General features: G+C 47.2%; 1 protein-coding gene and 1 long non-coding RNA gene across 6 annotated transcripts; one reads left to right on the top strand and one right to left on the bottom strand.

Moving 5' to 3' along the window:
- Window positions 1-319: 319 nt before the first annotated feature.
- MIGA2 (mitoguardin 2) lies at window positions 320-17,989 on the top strand. Of its 3 annotated transcripts, none has more exons than XM_013198707.3 (15): window positions 320-475; window positions 1,109-1,304; window positions 2,429-2,541; window positions 4,707-4,821; window positions 5,333-5,472; window positions 6,694-6,811; window positions 6,960-7,078; window positions 7,669-7,784; window positions 8,217-8,289; window positions 8,637-8,723; window positions 9,364-9,462; window positions 9,976-10,110; window positions 10,814-10,867; window positions 11,609-11,725; window positions 12,362-17,989. In XM_013198707.3, the coding sequence occupies exons 1-15, from the start codon at window positions 380-382 to the stop codon at window positions 12,560-12,562; spliced, it is 1,779 nt and encodes a 592-aa protein (XP_013054161.2). In that variant the 5' UTR covers window positions 320-379; the 3' UTR covers window positions 12,563-17,989. The 3 variants fall into 3 exon arrangements, with proteins under 3 accessions (XP_013054161.2, XP_013054162.2, XP_013054160.2); XM_013198708.3 differs by having other exon boundaries at window positions 324-475; window positions 1,094-1,304; window positions 6,978-7,078; XM_013198706.3 differs by having other exon boundaries at window positions 324-475; window positions 1,094-1,304.
- On the bottom strand, window positions 404-18,567 carry LOC106047300 (uncharacterized). Of its 3 annotated transcripts, none has more exons than XR_010826095.1 (4): window positions 18,221-18,566; window positions 17,924-17,984; window positions 1,008-4,863; window positions 404-535 (listed from the first exon to the last, which is right to left on the bottom strand). It is a non-coding gene; the product is annotated as an uncharacterized lncRNA (long non-coding RNA). The 3 variants fall into 3 exon arrangements; XR_010826096.1 differs by having other exon boundaries at window positions 416-535; window positions 837-4,863; window positions 18,221-18,567; XR_001213675.3 differs by lacking the exon at window positions 404-535 and having other exon boundaries at window positions 1,205-1,338; window positions 1,494-4,863.
- Window positions 18,568-18,673: the final 106 nt, after the last annotated feature.

The following is an 18,673-nucleotide window of genomic DNA, read 5'->3' as shown; positions in this document are numbered from 1 at the left end:
CGGTTGCAGCTATTGAGTGCAAGGATGGCGCTGCTGCTTTAGAGTAGTTTGGGAATCTGCCCCTGTGCTTAGGAGAAGCAAAAGGTGCTGCTGTTGGTGAGGAGGTGCTTTAAATCTCCTGGCTGTAGCAGCGTTGCTGCTTTGAGTGAGCTGGCGTTGTTTGTGAAGTTCAGTACAAGGAGGGGCAGGTTGCGCGTGCCTTCGCTCACCTCATTTTTTTTTCCTCTTTCTTCAGGAGGATTGCTGCACGAAGGCTGACCTCAGGACTCTGAGCCCGATGTCGGAGGAAAGCTGCATTTCCCTGTGAGCGGCTCACGCAGCATCCAGAAGTATCCTTCCCACCTGTGGCTACCAGAGGTGCTGAGGTCCTCGCTCAGCCATGGCATTTAGAAGGACCGAGGGAATGTCCATCATCCAGGCCTTGGCAATGACCGTGGCAGAGATCCCTGTGTTTGTTTACACGACGTTTGGGCAGGTACAGCGAGCAGAAGAGGCTTTCCTGGGTGGTTCCTTGGGTTTTCTCTTTGAGGGTTGTCTGCAGAGAAAGAAGAACCTGCGTTAGTTGAGTCTTTGCAGAGGCACGGTGGGGTGATGCTGGGGGAATGTGGCAGCTTGTAAGAGTTGCACAGAGGCCAGGGTAGTGGGGATGGATGTGGAGTAGGGAGAGAAGGGCTTCCAACATCCCTCTGTGACCTTGCCCTTTTTCAAAGGCACTAAAAAAATCTAGTTATCGTTAAAGATTATTAATATATTTCCTGCTTGTATTAATGCAACGCCTAGAGCAATAAAGCTCAGCTACACATGAGGGTTTTGGGGCTCAACTTGGGTTATCTCACATCTCATCTGCTGTGGGTTGCATGCAAATCTTGCAGCGTGCTTTGGTGATGAGAACCAAGTTCTCCAGGTTTGATCCATGCTGTGCAGCTTCCCTGCTGTTAGGTTGTGTAGCAGATAATGAGAGGGGTTCTGGGGCTGGGAGGGGGAATGCCAAGATACGTTTTGGGCACCTTATTTTTAACAACTGCTTAAAAGGAAAAAAGGGTGGCGGAATTGGTTTTTCATTGTTGCTCTTTCATATCTTTTGTGTTTAAAGTCTGTCTTCTCTCAGCTGCGGCTCTCCCCAGGCCTACGTAAGGTGCTGTTTGCTACAGCTCTCGGGACGGTTGCCTTGGCTCTTGCAGCTCATCAGCTGAAGCGGCGTCGGCGTCGAAAGAAGCAGATTGCTCCAGACAAGTGTGGCTTTAAGCCTGGAGGCATCACAGTGCCCATCCTGCCAACGAGAAGGGTCTCTTCCGTGAAGAAAGGTTGGTCTTGTAAAAAGGGAGAGTCCCCCAAACCCTGTAGTGAGGCAGCAAAGAGAACATTGCTAAAATAGCATCCAAAGAAAGAGGGTGTAAAGGTGGCGATGGGACCAGGGGACATTCCTGGCAAGTGGGTGGGGGGGAAAGCAAAACAATTTGTGCAGTGCGTTGATGTGGAGTGGGATTACAGACCTGCAGCACCGTGCTGTGGGCACGGGGTTACAGGAGGAACGGGAGAGACCCTGAGCTCAAAGCCTGTGTGTGTGTGGAAGCGACCCTGAGGTTTTCCCCAAGGTTTGTAGCTCCCATCCCCCTGCCCCAGAAGGACTGTGGAGCTGTTTCGCCACGCTTCCCTGATGATAACGGTCTGGGGCACGCCGTGACCTGGCTGTGTATTGGTTGTGGAGGTGCCAGCGTGATGCCTGGCCCGTGGGTGCTGCGTGCAGCCGCCTCTGCCAGGGCGGAGGGCGGAGGGGAGGTGGCCTTGGCCAGGCTGGGGAGTTGGGAGTGTCCTTCCCATGCTGCCGGGGCTCCTGGACCTTGGGCAGCTTCACCTGCTTGTATTGATTTTGGGGTATGACTGACCCAGCTCCTCGGCAGAGCACTGTGGGAATAAAGCGTTTGCGTTGTAAAACATGAAAATCGGTATGTGTGCTTCGTAATGACCACGGGAGCACTGCTGTCTGCTGGCAGCTGCTGCGTCCGTGCTCTGCCCAGCCTGGGGGGAGCTGGAGGAGTTTCTCCTTGCTGCTTTCCGTTTGTGCTCCCCTCCTGCCACCCAAGGCGGTGAATAAATATTCAATCCTCAGCCTCAAGCCCCCACTGATAGCAGATTTTTAATGTCTCAGAGCAAAATAGAGCACATAGGAGATCTATTACTTGTTCCTAGGTATCGGATGCTGCTTTGCCTAGCTGCAGTCACGCTTCACAGGGTGCTGGTCCCCTCCCTAATTCACAGGTGCAGTGAAACTGTTCTGCTTTGTACCAGGTTTTCCCATGACTGCTGAAGTTTGCAGGGACCTCACAACCAACAGTGCTTGCTGGGACAGGGGAGCGTGTCTCCATCTTCTGCAGTCACAGGCCAGCACATCTAAAACCCTGTTTTTGTGTGACCTTCCCAACTGCAGGGTACTCCAGCAAGAGAGTCCAGAGTCCCGGCAGCAAGAGCAATGACACGCTCAGCGGGATATCGTCCATCGAGCCCAGCAAACATTCCAGTTCCTCCCACAGCCTCGCCTCGGTAAGGGTCTTCTCAGATGGGCTGGGAGATGTGGGCGCACCTCCGTGTAACGAGACCATCAGGTTCTTGGGCTTGTGCTGGCTGAGGGACGATGCCAAAACCTTTGGAGCAGACGAGGTTCAGTGTAATTGGAGGACAGGCTCTGATAGAACTGAACAGCGACGGTCTGGAGTTGTCTGGGGCAGGCGTGCACCTGAAATCAGAGCAGCATCTTCCTGTGGCCAGGAGCACCCTAGGGTCTATCCCGTGTCTTCGGCCACTGAGGGGTCGCAGGAGGGACTTGTGTGGGACGTGGCTGTGATTCCTTGGGGCTCTCTGCCCCTCTGTGGTGGAGATTTGGGTGGTCGAGCAGCTCTTGTGCCAGTGCAGCCCTCCTGCCTCCGTACAGGCTGCTCACAGGTTGGTTGGTTCTTAAAACCAAGTGGACTACCAAAACCAGGTAGCTCTGCTAATGAAACAGTGCAGGGTGAGAACACAGCTTAGCAGTTTTACCGCCTCCCAAGAACAGCCTCTAAATACAGGTAATTCAAGCTTTACCAAGCAGAAGCCGTCGCTGCTCATATCCACTTTTCTTCAGAGACCAGAGGCGGAAGCGCCGGGGAGTGTTCGTGCCTTCAAGGCCTGTTTTACATCCCCATTGCTCAAAGCCTCGCACGTTCCTGCTGTAACAGCAGCTTCCTACACCACAACGTCCCACAAAACCCCTCTTGGTGTCTAGTTAGCGATGCTGGGGCAGGAAGGGGAAAAATTCCCCCTTTGAAGGCAGCTGTCGGTCAGCCAACCCGTGCACTATGCAGGCATCGCTTTATTTTAGCGTGCTGTGACGATTCAAGCAGCAGAAAAGTTGCCAAAAACCGGTGCTGGCCGAAGTGTGTCTCCAGCAGGCGGCAGTGCCGACACGGCGCTGGGCGTGCAGCCTGCCCCAGTATTCCCCTGGGGTAACTGGCTGCGATGGGACGTGTTGTCTTGGTGCAGACCGCGCTGTGTCCATTCCTGGCCTCCTCCCCTTCAGGGACTCGCATCCATTCACTTTCCCAGACCACTGTGGGAAAGGAGAAGCCACAGGGTTTGTGCTGCTGAAGGCTGGTGCACTTGAGATAAACTACCTACATTCCTTTTTCCGCTGCTGGTGCATGGGTGATCATATCCATGCAGAGAAATCCGTTCCTGTACCCCCTTTATTGCGTGGGAAGGAACTTCTGCCACGTTGTCCTCATTGCTTTTATTTTACTTGATGGGAAAACGGCACATCCTTCATCCTTCACGCAGCTGCAGGTTCTCCCTGCTGCCCTGTCTGGCTTCCCGAGCGTTGTCATCTAGTAAATAAGTCAGCAGCAGCGAGTTACTGATTTGCAGGCCTGGATCTCAGCGTGATTTATTGCCATGCCACAGAGATGAATTGATGGAGGCAGGGCAAGAGCTCATCCACCAGCCACTTACTGTAGCTTTTTCTCTAGCATCAGGCTCCCATTTGGGCATCTTTCTCAAAGCTGTGTGAAAAACACTATGAAAACACCGGTCACTGGGAGTACCCGAGCCCGGCACTTTATTGTGTCAGACCTGAGAAGACATTCATGCACTAGGGCGAAATTTGAGAAAGCTGGCTGTTTGCATTGTGGATCTTGGTGTTCAGCCCTCGCACAAGAAGGTTTGGTTACAAGGAAAGCTGGAATTTCCCTTGGCCAAAGTCCTCCGCTGTATTTTTGCTGATAAACTGCTCCTTTTTCTTTTTTTTTTTTTTTTTTTGTGGTTGCTACCCCAGCTTCCAATGTGCTTTTGTGCAGAAAGCTGGGGCTGACATGCCAGTTGCACCAAAACCCTTGCTGTTGTAGTGGTGCTTTGGAGCTTTCTCAGGCTGTCGCCTCCATCAGTGCTGTCCTACTTGTGCTCCCAGTTGCACGCCTCACCGTTTCCTAAGGAAGCTTTGCTGTAAATTGGTGGGGAAGGTGTTTCCCACGACTTTTTGTCATGGTGCTGGGTGGGGAAGGGCAGGACTTCTCACCTCTCCTCTCAGCACCTTGCAGCTCTGGGCAGTGTGGTGTGAACCTAAGCAGGAGGTGGGTGGTAACTGCTGATAACTTCCCCTTCTGAGACAAGGGGCTTAACCTCTCCAAGGCAATCAGCATTTCAACAGGCATTTGTTGCTTTCTGCTCCCTTCCTGCAGATGGTAGCAGTGAACTCTTCGAGTCCAACACCAGCAGCAGCAGGGACGTGGGAGGCCCAGGCAATGGGGGATGGAGCTGGGGGTGATTCCAGCGCAGAGAGCCTCTACGTGCAAGGTAAACGAGCACAAGGGGAACATCACCAGGTCGGGGTTGTCCCTGCAAGAACAAATACACAGCGTGAAGTTACACAGAGCATCACCAGCATCATGTGGCTGCACCTTTGTGCTCTAATAGGCAGCTCTCTTCCGTCCTCTACTTGAACTCAGTCGCTCGGTAGTTACAAAATCCCACCTTCACATAAAGAGACTTTTCTTTTTTTCTCAGCAAACAATTTACTGCCAAAATACTACTCATTGAGCATCAGGTTCATCTCGTGTGGAGAACAGCACTTTGAAAAAAACATGAAAATAACACAATATTTTAATCGGTTTGGGGATGTTCTTTTGAACCTCTATTCCAAATAAAACCGTATTTTAAAGGGAAAGAAATAGGATGCATGTATCCTTTCTCATCAGCTGAGGAGAAGGTTCCCGCTTTACTGGGTTATCTGAGCGAGCAGACTCAATGTATGGCTTTGTTCCTACATGGCCCGAGGATCTCAGGGCTTGTTTGGTTGCATTGCCAGGCATGGAGCTGTTCGAGGAGGCCCTGCAGAAGTGGGAGCAGGCGCTGACCATCCGGCAGCGGGACAGTGCTAGCACTAGCACCCCTGTGCCCTGGGACAGCAGGAAGCACCAAGACACCCTGTCCGAGAGCATCCCAGAGGTAGGTCCCCACGTTTCCCTTTTGTGTTTGGCAGCTGGGGAACACGCTGAAAGGCCGGCCAGGCTGCTAGGAGGAGTCATTGCAGGCCGGTGGAAGAAGAGCAAATCGAGGGCAGAGCTGGGTTAGACGATGTTTAAGAGCTGTCTATATTTTTGGCTTCCTTATGTAGCGTGAGTGGGCGAATTCTTAATTTTTCTTTTTTTTTCTTTCTAATAAGTCTCTCCCCCTCATTCTTCAGCTTTCTGCCCACCTTCCAGATCATGTCAGTCACTGTCATGCAAGTTCTTGAGCAGTAGAGATTGCAGGAGGAAAAGGCTGCAACAAACACAGCACCTGAGAGGAAGGAAGAAATAGCTTTTTGCCTGGCACCGTTGTGTCTAATTCTATAATGTGCTGAAAGTGGAAATCTTGGTAGTCATTAGGATTTCCTAGGGAGCTGAGTAGAAGCAGGACCAGCTGCCTGTGTTAATGACTAAAGCCAAGTGGTAACTTGGTAGGAGCTAAGAATGTTCCTAGGCCTTGGTGTAGTACATGTATGGCCTTTTGTGGTGGATAAATTATCCAAATCAAATCTGGATTCTCTCCTTGCTGTCTCTTCTTGAACTGTCCTGTAGTGTTTCTACAACTGACTTAAACAGTTGATTCATTATCAAAATAGATTTTGTGCTTCTTGTTAATGCTTCTATCTACTGGGTGAGATACTCATGCAGACACAGGGGCATGAAGGCAAGATGCTGTGTAAGTCTTATTTTTCTCCCCCTTTTTGTCTGTCCACTCATGCTTACAGCAAACTTTGCTTATGCCCAGCACCTTAACCCAAGGACTCTTACTCTGTTATCCAGTTCTGGATACTCTGCTGTATTCAACGCAGGTTTTCTGATGTGATTCCCTCTTGAAATTAGGCTAAAGTCACAAGTCAGGAGAATTAAGTGATCTATAAAAACACCTGTTTTTCTGGATGGCAGGTTAAAGTTCTTTCCTCCACTTGTTTTTATCAGGAAAATGAAATTGTGAAGCTAAAAATGCCAGAGGGTTTGAATAGGCTGTATAGAAGCTTTCCTTCCCTTGCATTATTAGCTGTATCTTAGGATTAAGTTCTCTTTCATCATTTAATCTGCGAACTGTAAATCCTATTTGACTGAAAATTTCTTCCCGTGTTTGTGCTGTCAGTCTGTTCCTGCCCAGCTGACTAATTAAGTGTGCCATTTATGTATGTTCAAGGAGGAGTCCCAGAAAAGGGAGTTTGCAGAGAAGTTGGAGTCCCTCTTGCACCGAGCCTACCACCTCCAGGAAGAGTTTGGGTCTTCGCTTCCATCGGACAGCATGCTGCTGGATCTGGGTGAGCTGGCAGTTTCCTTCCTATGCTTTTGTCTTTTTCCATAAGCCAGGCGATGAAATGGTGACAGCACTTTTTGAGGGGTGGGCAGGCGGAAGAGAAAGCACAGTGGCTAAGAGGACTAGCGGTCTGTAACCTCCAACACATGCAGCTTCTTTCCCACATCCAGAGAAGACCTTAATGCTGCCACTGACGGATGGGTCGTTACGGCTTCGGACGGATGATGAGGACAGCTCCATTTCTGAGGACTCCTTCTTCTCTGCAGCAGAGGTGACTTCAGTTTCAGCTGTGGGTAGCAGACCAGCTGCTTGGAGGGGAGCCACAAAGACGGCAGGGTTAAACATATCTTAGTAGAGGAAGATGATAAAATGTGGAGCTGGGTGGATATTAGGAAAGATTTTTCATGAGGGGCATGGTGCAGCCCTCCCCGGGAAGGTCAGGGGATCTCATTCCTTGGAGGCTTTCAGGGCTTCCCAGAACAAACCACATCTGACCTGATCTAGTGTGGGCAACAGTGCTACTCCAAGTGTGAAGTTGGCCTAGGGATCTCTGGGGGTCCTCTCCAACCAACATTTACATGTCATTTTCCAATCTACCTTAGAAAACATGCCACAACAGCTAGGAAAATACTGTAAATCTAACGTAATGTGGCTTGGTTGTGTAATTTTAGGGGATATTGAGCTGTCAGAGCTGAGGCAGCTTTGAAACTGGTGGGAAAAGAACTATCTGCATGAAATAATTGGGACTAACAAAAGTTTCCCAGTTGAAGAAGGTAAATCGTGCCTGTGTGCAGCGTCTGGGTATTTGCAGGTATTAGAGATCACTTGTTTTTTTTCCCATGTCTCTTGCCACCTTTACAGCTCTTTGACTCCCTTCACTTTGAGGAAATACCATTCCATCTCTCGAAGCCAGTGGCGGCATATGAAGAAGCTCTGCAGTTAGTGAAAGAAGGGAAGGTTGCGTGCCGGACGCTGAGGTGAGTGCCATCTGGAGTCGTGGGTCCTGGTGTCACGGCCCCTTTGAGTGTGAACGTATTACTTGCTTTTGAGCAGCCCTATAACCAGAATAACCCTTTGGGGCAGGAAGCTTTTAGTATCTTTCCTGCTTGTTTGGACTTCCCAGGGAACAATCCTTATTTTTTTTCTGGACACGTATGGTAAGAAAGGGTAATTATCTCAGGAAATCAGTGATGAGGAGTGTAATTGTTCTTCGTGGCTGGCTTGCACAGTCCTGTGCTCTAACAGCCTTAGCATGGGTGCTGTGGTCCTCCAAGGAGATGTACAAAGGGAATGAAGTTGTTACTTTCTCCTAGGCAGAGACTGGGATATTTTTATAGAGGAGCATTGTTGTTAGGATCATGGATGCCAGGAGAACTGATATTTATGCAGTCCTTCCCCTTTCCTTTTAGGACTGAGCTCCTCGGCTGCTACAGTGACCAGGATTTCCTTGCGAAGCTGCACTGCGTCAGGCAGGCCTTCCAGGTGAGAATGTCTCAGCGAGCGGCTTGAGGCTGGCCTTCCTCGTGGCTCCTGCATTCCCATAGTACATCTTTTCTGGCGTGTTCTCCTGCATTCAAGCAGGAATGAAGTCTTTGCCCCTCTAGAGCAAGTAAAAGAAACAGCCCAAGCTCCCCTTGCTTAACTTTTGTAATCCTGTCTTGATTGATTTCATTTGGAGGGGAAGAGCATCCCCTGGCCCCTGTGCCCAGCTTTGGTGGTGTTTACCTGGCTGCTTTGCTGTTTTAGTTCTGGGAAGTGAAAGTTTGGAAATTTCAGAGCTGCCCAGAAGCTGCTGCTCCCACTTACGGAGCCTTCTGTTCCCTTTGCAGGAGCTGCTGGAGGATGAAAGCAATCAGCTGTTTTTTGGGGAGGTTGGGAAGCAAATGGTGATAGGACTGATGACAAAGGCTGAAAAGGTAGGAAGCTTGACAGTGGCTCAGCTGTGTCTTGTGAACATGGGGACGCTTGTTGCTCCACCCCAACCCACAATTTTCCTAGTGTGTTGAAAGGAGAAAGCTTCATCTGTATGCTGGTGGCCATTGTGAGAAACAAAATGTCTGTTTTTAAGCGTTGTTTAACCAAATTCTCTTGAAAGAGGCTCTCTGCAGCTCCTGAACACAGTTTGACACACATTATAGAGAGAGCAGAGGTTACAGAATACATCAGAAGAATCAGAATGCACCATCAAGAAATACTGGAAAGGGAAATGATCACGAAACCTTTGCATCAGCTGCATACCCATTCTCAGATCACCAACTTAGCCACTGGTTATCCCCTAAAAAGGGAGTCACTTGCCCAGCGTTAGTCTCTTACTGGACTTGGTTTGTGTATAGGTGTCTCTAACCTCTTCTTTGAAGAGAGATGAGCAACCTAAGTGTTTTAAGTCACAGCCTGGGGCCCTCTCTGCCTCCCAGAAATAAACCTTCTCTTTCCGCACAAAGCGTATGGGTGTTGCACGTGTTGATGTTTGTTAGCTCAAAGTAGTGGTCAGCCTTTGGGGTAACGTGCCTGCAGCTGCTTTACCTTCTGAAGTGTTTTGTTTCTCTGCTCTTCCAGAATCCCAAAGCTTTTCTGGAAAGCTACGAGGAGATGCTGCACTACGCGCTGAAGCCAGAGACCTGGCCAACCACCCAGCAGGAGCTGGAGGGAAGAGGGGTTGGTAAAGGCTTTCTCCCTAAGAGTTATAGATGAGCTGGAAAATAACGGCTGTGTAGGAACAGCCCGGGACTGAAAGGACTGCTGAAAACGTGATTATTTTGGAATTGTACATTGTGAAGGAGGGCAAGGGGAAAACTGGCTGGTGGGGTGTTAAACTTCATGGCAAGCTTTCAGCAATGTCAGCACCACTGTGTTTAAAAACAAACAAACAAAAAAAAAAAACAGAAAAACAAAACAATCAAAACCCAAACATCTCTTTCTAGAGGGCCCAAGCTAGTGTCTGTAGCTCTGTAAGGTTTGCTTGCCCTTTTGACTGGACTTTTTCTGGGCTCAGGAATAGCAAGCCTGTTGTTCAGCCCCTCTCTGGGATCAGGCCAGTGAACTGAACGAACCCAGTTCAGTCCTTCTGTGTTGGTGGCAAAATTCAGTTCATTCTGTTTTATTGCTTCAAAGTTGCTTTTTTATTTTTTAAAGCCTGTTTCCTTTACACACTGTTCTGCTCTCTGACAGGTGGTGTGCATGAGCTTCTTTGATATTGTGCTGGACTTTATCCTCATGGATGCTTTTGAGGACCTGGAGAATCCACCCTCCTCCGTGCTGGCCGTGCTGCGCAACCGCTGGCTCTCCGACAGCTTTAAGGAGACGGTGCGTTACCCAGGCACTCCTCGCGCCCACTTTGAGACCACGCTGCCAAAGCTAGAAAAGGGCTGGCTTAGCTGAGCTGCATCTCCTCTTTAGAAATGCCACGCTTTCCTGAAGCTCTAAGCAACAGCCTTCTGGTACAAGTAAATTGTTTACAGGAAAGCTTTCCTTCTTTTGAAGGCATCTGGCTGCTTCCGATAAACTCTCTGCAGTGGCTGTTATCAGTGATGATATGGAGATGTTAAAAGATGACAGCGTGTATCTTCATGAATGAGAGGATCAAAATGTAGGGAGAAACATGGGTGATGTTTGTCTTGCAGCTGGCCAGTCCTTCTGGGGGTACCTCAGCAGACACTGAGGCTCAAATAGCAGCGCTTTCCTCTAGTCCTGGCCGCCAACTGCATGCATAGGGCATCAATTTTGTAGACAGAAGATGGCTGGGAGGCACCTTTCAACAGCTGTCTGCTTACTGTCTGCGTTCTGGGGCATTTGGCAGCTGTGCCAGATCGTATTAGCGATCTTCAGAAACACTTCTGCTTGTCTGGAGTGGACAAATCGGCCTCCAGTTCACACAGATTATTTAACTCACTGTAGAGTTGTTGGCACAAGAGGGCCTGCTTTGATATTTTGATGGGAATGTGTTGGTAAACTGGTTTCTTCTGAAAAGTAATCCCAGCGAGTGATGGTCTCTCTCTGTTAATTGTAGGCCCTAGCAACTGCCTGTTGGTCGGTTCTGAAAGCAAAAAGGAGGCTTCTGATGGTAAGCGAAATGAATTGAAAGGGAAATAACCTAATGCATATGAAGCTGAAAAGCTATCACCTAGATCTTGATGAAATACAAAATAAATCTTAATGGTATAAGAATGAACTGAACTGCGTCCTCTCCGATGCTTTGGAGTGCTGGGGTCCCACTGTCGTTTCTTTGCTCCAGTGCAATGCCAGTGTTTAACCGTTCTGAGTTTATTCTCAGTCTTCCTTAATGTGAGGATTCAAAAGACAGTGTTCCCTGCCTGGTGTTCCCTCTCCCCACTCAGTACCGTAGGAATGGTCACAGACACCAAGCAACAAGGGACCGCTCTTGAGCTGCAGTTTCCCTGCTGGTGGTGCAGTGAGTGGCTCATGGCTTCCCGGTGCTGACCAGGGACTAGCTTCAGTGAGTGCTCTGGAAGCTGCATTGGTGTTGTCATGCAGAACCTCCATCTTAGGTATTTGCATGCCCTTGCCTGGCTTAGTTTGGAGATCATAAAGTGTTTATAAAAACTGCCTGGTGGCCACCTTCTATTTATTTTTCTCCTGAAAGAGTAGTTTAGAAACATGAAAATAGAAATCTCCAGTCCTCCTTCGAGGAACCTGAAACATAAATGTAGTTCTGCACGAAGAGATGTTTTAGGCAGCTCTTTAGTTGCTGAAGCATAGCGCTTTTTGGCACAGAAACTGGTGGTTAATATGGAATAAGCTGCTGATTCTGCCTGAGAACTGATTCCTCCCCTCCTTGTGACAGGTACCAGATGGCTTTATCTCTCATTTCTACTCCGTATCGGAGCATGTCAGTCCTGTTCTAGCCTTTGGTTTTCTGGGGCCCAAGCAGCAGCTCTCTGAAGTCTGTGGTTTCTTCAAGGTAAGGTGGCTTTTCTGTACCTGGTCTGTGTGGGAGTCCTGCAGGCTCTTGGCTTCAAGCTACAGCTGTGTGCTTTTGATGGCTGGCTTTGACTGACGTGGTATTAAGAAACTTGGCTCGGTATAAAAGCCTTCTAAAAAACGACTGGTTTTTGAGATGCAGATCACTGAATTCAGATTGATAGAATTCCCAATGTGGTTTACCATGACTGATAGCAAGAAAATGTGTGATGAGATCAATTTTATATAAATTGATAAATTAGTATTGGAAGAGATTAAGGGTGCATATGCATATGTTGAGAGAATACATTGTCCAAGTACATGGTATCATAAGGGTTACATACTTGGTCTTAAAGCCCATGGATAAAATCATCAGAGGTGGATGCTGCTGCATTCATTAAATGTTTGCATGGATATTGCCATGGACATCAGCATTCAGAATTTCAGGAGCTCTGCTGTCCTGTTTCAGAGGCAGGAGGGGAGTTAGCCACAAAGGTAATACCCAGCCTGAGGTCTGCTTGGATGCAGACGCACAAAATTCCTCCTGGGGCTCTCTGCTTGCTGCCATCCAGGCAGGTGGTATTGGCAGGTGTGAGAGAAGCTCTCCTTACTGTAAGCCTTCCTCTTCTCTTTGCAGCACCAGATAGTGCAATATCTGAAGGACATGTTTGATTTCGACAATGTGAGGTACACAACGGTGCAGCTGCTGGCAGAAGACATCCTGCAGCTGTCGCGGCGGCGCAGTGAGATCCTCTTGGGATATCTGGGCACCGAGAGCTCCCCCGAGATGAACGGCACCCTTCCTGGTGAAAACGAGCCACTGAAGGAGCTCATCTGATGTCAGTCAGAGGAGGAAAACGGTTTTGTACAAGGACTCTTTTCCTCCTGGAGTTGGATAAAACTACCTGCAATGTTCAGTGGTGGCCACGAGACTATCTCAACACGCAGCAACCTGGTGGGACCTTCTGCTTTTTGTAGCCAGTACTGTTTGCTGGGATGGATCCAGGACCACTTGCCAGCTTCTGGTTTGAATTTCTTCTTTGTTCCGCCCTCCTTTTTATTATTATTTTTAATGTGTCATAACCCACGAACTGTCTGGGCTGAGATTTTTGCCCAAATATCATGAATAGGGCAACATATGTACCTGTGCTGCCTGTGTGTTACCTGGCAGATAGACGATCCCTGATGTTTATGATTGTGTGGGGTGCAGGAATATCACTGGTAAATTCTCCACTTGACCTGTAGCTTCTCAAGGTTTATTCTGCTTTGGGATTTTTATTATAACCATTTCTCTGCTGTATTTCCACTGACATTACTGCTGATTTTACTTTACATATTTTAGCACATGTAATGTGACTAGCAAGGATTTTTTTTCCCAGGGAGGAAGAAATAGTTCTGTAAAGCACTGAAGTAAAACGCAGACTTCTGTAAGCGGTCTGAAGCTCTAAGGAAGTTGGTCTGTTCCCTCTGTGTTGCTGTTCTTCACAGGCCAGGTGACTTGCTCTGTGCTGTGGTCATCTTTCCTTAGGAGATTGCTGAGGTCTACGTTTGCCCTTAAGGCAAGCTAGCAGGAGGAGGGGGAGGATTTGCATCCTGCCTGTGCATGCACAAAGTCTTTAACATCCATCCAAGTGCCTTGCTGTATTTCAGAATTAGTCAGCAGCAGTTTTCACTGGGTAGGAGGTGCAGGGTGTGAAGTACACAAGCAGAGGGAACTGGTGTAGAACTGGCGTTCTGTGGTGCTCGTTCCTATTACGCACAAGGCAAGAAGACACGTTCAGCTGGATGTGATGTACAAGAGATTGTGTGCAGGTAGCTGGGGAACTGGGATCAAGCTGCTAGAGAGGAAACAACTCTTATTTATTTTGTTTATCCTGAGAAACATAATATAGTTTTGGTTATATAGCAAATGCATGTGTATCTATGTCCTCGTAGTGCTGAGATGGGCTCTTCTCACACGATGTGATGCTGACAGCACAGCTGGCTCCTGAAGTCTGCCTGCTTTGGATCGTGTGCTGAACTGGATACCAGCAGCATTCGAGTGTGCTGGACTTGGAAGTCCTGGCTTTTGTGCAACGCTTGCAGAGATTTTCTGAGTCCTCTGTGATTGTAATGCCACAGAGGCTGCACCCTGGGCCTTCCTGTCCTTTCTCCTGTTTTAGTCCACGCGAGGCTCCAAATCCCAGGCTCAGAATGAGGAGGTATTCAGGAGGAAGAAAATGGGGACTTTGACAACAACATGGGCTTTGCTGGTTTTCTCCAGATTGATTGGTTATCCCTTGTGCTGTCCCAGATAAAAAGCACAAATCTTATCTAGCCATATTTTTGTCCGGGGAAAAAAAACTGGAGTTTCCACAGGAGCGGAAAATCAGTGCATGGATTTGAAGAATACAATTTTCTTCTTCCTTCCTCTTCAGATGCCTAATGTGGATTCCGCTGGCAAAAGTGGGAAGGAAGTGAGCAGGGAAAGAGTAAACAAGAGGATGTAAAAGGAGTAAATAATGCTCCTGGGATGCTTGCAAGAGGGCAAGTGCACAGCACATAACATCTGTTCTGTAAGCACATCAGACCAATGTGTCTTATGCTGACGACTATGTTTAATGCAATAAACAAAGACAATGTTGAGGCAGAAGTGAGGAGCAGCTGAGCTGAGTGAGGCTGCATGAAATAAATTGTTATGGGAAGGATTTAAGAGAGCAACTGGAACTAGGAAAGGTCTCTGAGGTGTCTGGCTTCTGGCAGCACGTAGTGAGAGAGGAAACAGAGGATGTTGTGTGAGCGTGGCACACCTGTTATATGTAAACTGTGATTTGAAAGTATGCTCAATTCTGGAAGCAAGTTACTTTGCCAAAAGTATTTCATAGTGCTTTGTGCTCTTGTATGGCAGGTTTATTAGGAAGAGAAACTTCAGCAGCTTTGTATAGTGGTTAAAAAGATGCTAAAATGTGAAGATTGATGTAATAAGATGGGTTGTAATTCTAAACAATCAGGGCTGTTCACTTCAGATTTTTAGTGTTGTTTTATGTGTATTTATTCAGTACTTTGGGTGTCTTTATGCCTCGGTGCTTGGGGCAGCCTGCCCACTTCGTGTACAGCCGAGGATGGTGATGGCTGCCTCCGGTCTTTTTGCATCATCACAGGAGAGGACGCTAAAACAGGGTCCTCGTGAAGCAAATGCTAACGTGCATTGTAGCTTTTTAAATTAAAACTGTAAATTCCTAATCAATGAAATGGAAGACAGTTGTATTACAGTTTTATTCTTTCCCTCAGCCCTTATTCCACATGGGGTGTACTTCCCTTCCAGTGAAGGTAAAGATGCATGTTCCCCAAGAACATCTGCAGCTTTTTGTAGCCCCTTCCACGCACCGTTACCAACTTGTTCCTGCACAAGCCATGGATGTCTGCTGAGACAAACTGACTTGCTATTTCTTGGGGACAATGTTAAACTTCTCTATGCTGCCCATTCCTGTTTGATTACTGTGCTTTCTCCCTCCCCAGTCCCACTCTAGCTTGAGATGAAAAGCAAAAGAAAGATGCTTTAGCCTCTAGAGGGTACTGTTGAGATCAGCGGGTTCAGAGGAGAGATTCCTGTGAAAGAAGCTCTCTGACCTTAGAGGTATTGGTCTGTCTCCCGCTGCCTTCAGCTCCTTTTGGATGTGAACTCGAGCAGGGGTTTGGGCTGCTCCCACTAATCCCTTCCAGAGCCGTGCTTGGCTGAAATGGCAACCAACTCATCTGCTTTGCAGGGCAGAGTAAAAGGTTAGGACTGAGCAAGTGTTTCCCCTCCAGCTTAGTCAGGGGACACTAGAAAATCTTTTTTTCCTCACATATTGTGCTTAACAAAGGAACTACTTCAGTATTAGCAGCAGATGAGATGTATTTGGATAGATCTCAAGAGATATTTGCCACTTTCATAATGAACCCTTATTCTCAAGGGGTTAAATCATGCTGGGCTGACACTTGAGAGATTTTAACATTGATGGGGATTTGAAATGGCTTACCAGCTATGAAATAAAACCCTTCACTAGTTTCTGATGCTTAAACAGAACTTCAAATATGCATGACTTTCATTTTGATGTGGAGGTTGCTGTAACAAGCTTCACTAGTGGTTAAAGTACATACTCAGTACTTCAGTATGTATGCAGAGACTATACCACATGGCTCCAGGAGCGTCTCTATAATCTTTAAAGCCAAAATATATTAATAAAAAAAATATGAGGAAAAGTCTGCCTTCTTGTATCTACAAGACCAGCATGGCTGTGAAAAGCATGACTTGTGCTGTCTTATACAAGGATGTGGGAAAGCAGGATTTTATTTACCCCTCTTCGGTTGAACATTCCTCTGCCATATCAAACTAATGAATGTAAACTTGTGCCTATTTTTTTTCTTGATTTCCTAAGGGTGTACAAATCTATTTGTGTTTTGCTTCTTTCTTCATCTTTGCAGCTATTTCTTTTAATACCTCTAATCTTAGGATGTGGGCATTACAAGCAAAATAAAACTTTCCTTCACGACCATGGGTTTTGTTTTTAAACTTTCTGGTGAAACGTGTTAGCAACTTGGTATTTGGTTTCTAATATAGGTTACAGTTGTGGTGATGCCTCTCATGCTAGCGTGATGGTATAAAGAAGGTTCCTTTGTCCTAGACTCAAAATTCTAAACTTACAGCAAGTAAATTTTAAGGTTTTTTTTTTTTTTTGTATGAGGGGTCTTCCTGGTTCTACAGCAGACAACTCCTGAGATTAAGCAAGCTATAAACAAAACAAGACAACTCATTGTACTTTAAGCAGTGGTTGAAAACTCTGGGGTTTCACTCTTTCATATTTTTTTTTCCCTTGGTGGTTTGACTGTGTTTGGGTGTGGTGTGGTTAGGCTAGCAGGCTGCAATAAAGTGATAACAGAAATCCCAGTAAGGAACAGAATCTATTAAACATTGTCCAAGTTCTTATAGTATAGTTACCAGCCTCCCAGACTATGTGAAATAAACATAGAGTAAAGACTGGGCTGGTATCAGAGATGCTTATCTGCTGAGCAATGCAGGAAACGCATCTTACTCTTCTGAAACAATTACAATATGTAAATACTTTCCTTTTCAAATGATACAGAAACCAGATTAAATCAGATTAAGTTGTTTGCTTCCACAGTGATTAAAATTTCATCCATATGCTTAAAAAAAAAAAAAAAATTAAGCTTCAGTTAGTGTTAATGCAAACCTGTCATGAACTGTGATATATGCAAATAAAATGTTCCTGAATAGGAAAATTTTTGTCTCGTGCCCCACCCAGAACATTAGTTGAAAGAGTTAAAAAGGAGTTTATCTTGGTTTCCATGGTGTCAGACTGTATACTCATTACATCTTCAGAGCAGCTTTCAGCTTTCTTATGCTGAAGGAACAGAGCAAAGGCTGCTCCGTGTATTGACACTTTCTTCTTATGTTCAGGAAGGAGTGGGTGAATATAGCAATGAAGCCCACAATTTTCAGTACTTGTCATGGTACATAGATCAAATGTAATCCACTCTGCCAGCATAACTCTATATTCAACAGCTCAGAAAGGAGGAGACTTATTTAACTTGAATAATGAAAGCAGTAAATCACTCATGCTACCTTATATCACTCTTCTGAAATGAACTGAACTTCTGCAGTAAATATTTTCTCTTTCCCAATAGAAAGACTTTAATGCTGTTTTCCTTGAAATGCCAAGAAGTGTGTCAATTTTGAAAAGGCTTTTAAGTTAACTGGACATAATTGTAATTACTACCTGAAAACTGGTGTATTATGACCGCAGGAAAAAGTATGCTTTATCAATTCTGTTATCAATTCTGAAATCTTACTTTAAGGTAAATATGTTAAGGGATAGAAATCCTAGTGTGTATGCTATCCTGAGATACAAAAAGCAAACCCCTGTCCCTTACTTTATTACTTCCTGCACAGCTTCTGCATACTTTTTTTTTTTTTAAACTTGATTTAACTTTGGTGGTTTGCTCTGGAGATATTTGCCTTCTAGGGGCTTTTCTGTGTAATTTTGCTTGTGTACACAGCTTTTGGAGTGCTGCACTTCTCGTGTTCTGCTTTTTGCTCAGGCTCCCTAGGTAAGTATTATTTTCCGCGGTCAAATAGGGAAACGTGTATTTAGATTTGGGCTTCAGAGTGGGTATTTTCAGTAGTCAAAGGGGGGAGGACTGGAAAGAGAAGTATTACCTGAACCAGCTGTTACCGGGCTTCTGCTGGACTTACAGGACAGGCGCAGTACCTGCAGCAGCTGTTTTAGGGAGTGAATCTGTGAGGATTTTATTTCATGGTTTAGTTTTGTGCGCGCGTGTTCACACAGGAGCTGCTGCTCGTTTACAGAGCTCTACAGGAGCCGTGGCTCTGACCACCCCCTTTCTTTCCAGCCCCCACCTTTCCAGCAGCGCTTTGCTTTATCCCTTGCCCTCCTGTGAGGACAGAACCGTTACGCTCAGCTACCGCAACAGCCCTGTAAAAACGAACCGTTACCTTTTAAAAACTTATCTTTTCCCCACCGTAGAGAGGAGGGCGATTTGTCTCTTATTTGTTGGCTGGTTCCCGGTGGCAGGCGACCCAGGTGAGGCAGCGGCTCCTCACCGTGCCACTGCCAGCCCCAGCCCGCCCTGCCCCGGCCCCTCACGCGGCGGCGGCCATTTTGGTCGCCCCCCGAGCCCCTTCCTCAGCCCCCCGCTATCCCCCCAGCGCAGCAGCCCATTGGCTAAGAGCAGGCGGCAACGGCAGCCGCTGATTGGCTAATCTGCATCGCTCCCTCGCCCAATGAGAAAAGAAGATGAGGCCCGCCTTTCTCCCGATTGGCTTCACTGCTACCTGCGCCCCCCTCCCATTGGCCACCGCTACTAGCACCCTATTGGCCTCGCCGCTCCCCCGCTTGGATTTTTAATTGGCTGCCCGCGGGTTGGCCGGCGCCTCACCTGCCGCTTA

The sequence above is a fragment of the Anser cygnoides genome, chromosome 20 (assembly GCF_040182565.1).
Source record: "Anser cygnoides isolate HZ-2024a breed goose chromosome 20, Taihu_goose_T2T_genome, whole genome shotgun sequence".
Lineage (NCBI taxonomy): Eukaryota > Metazoa > Chordata > Aves > Anseriformes > Anatidae > Anser > Anser cygnoides.
The sequence above is the reverse complement of the archived record's forward strand: the minus strand, read 5'-3'. Positions and strand labels throughout refer to the sequence as shown.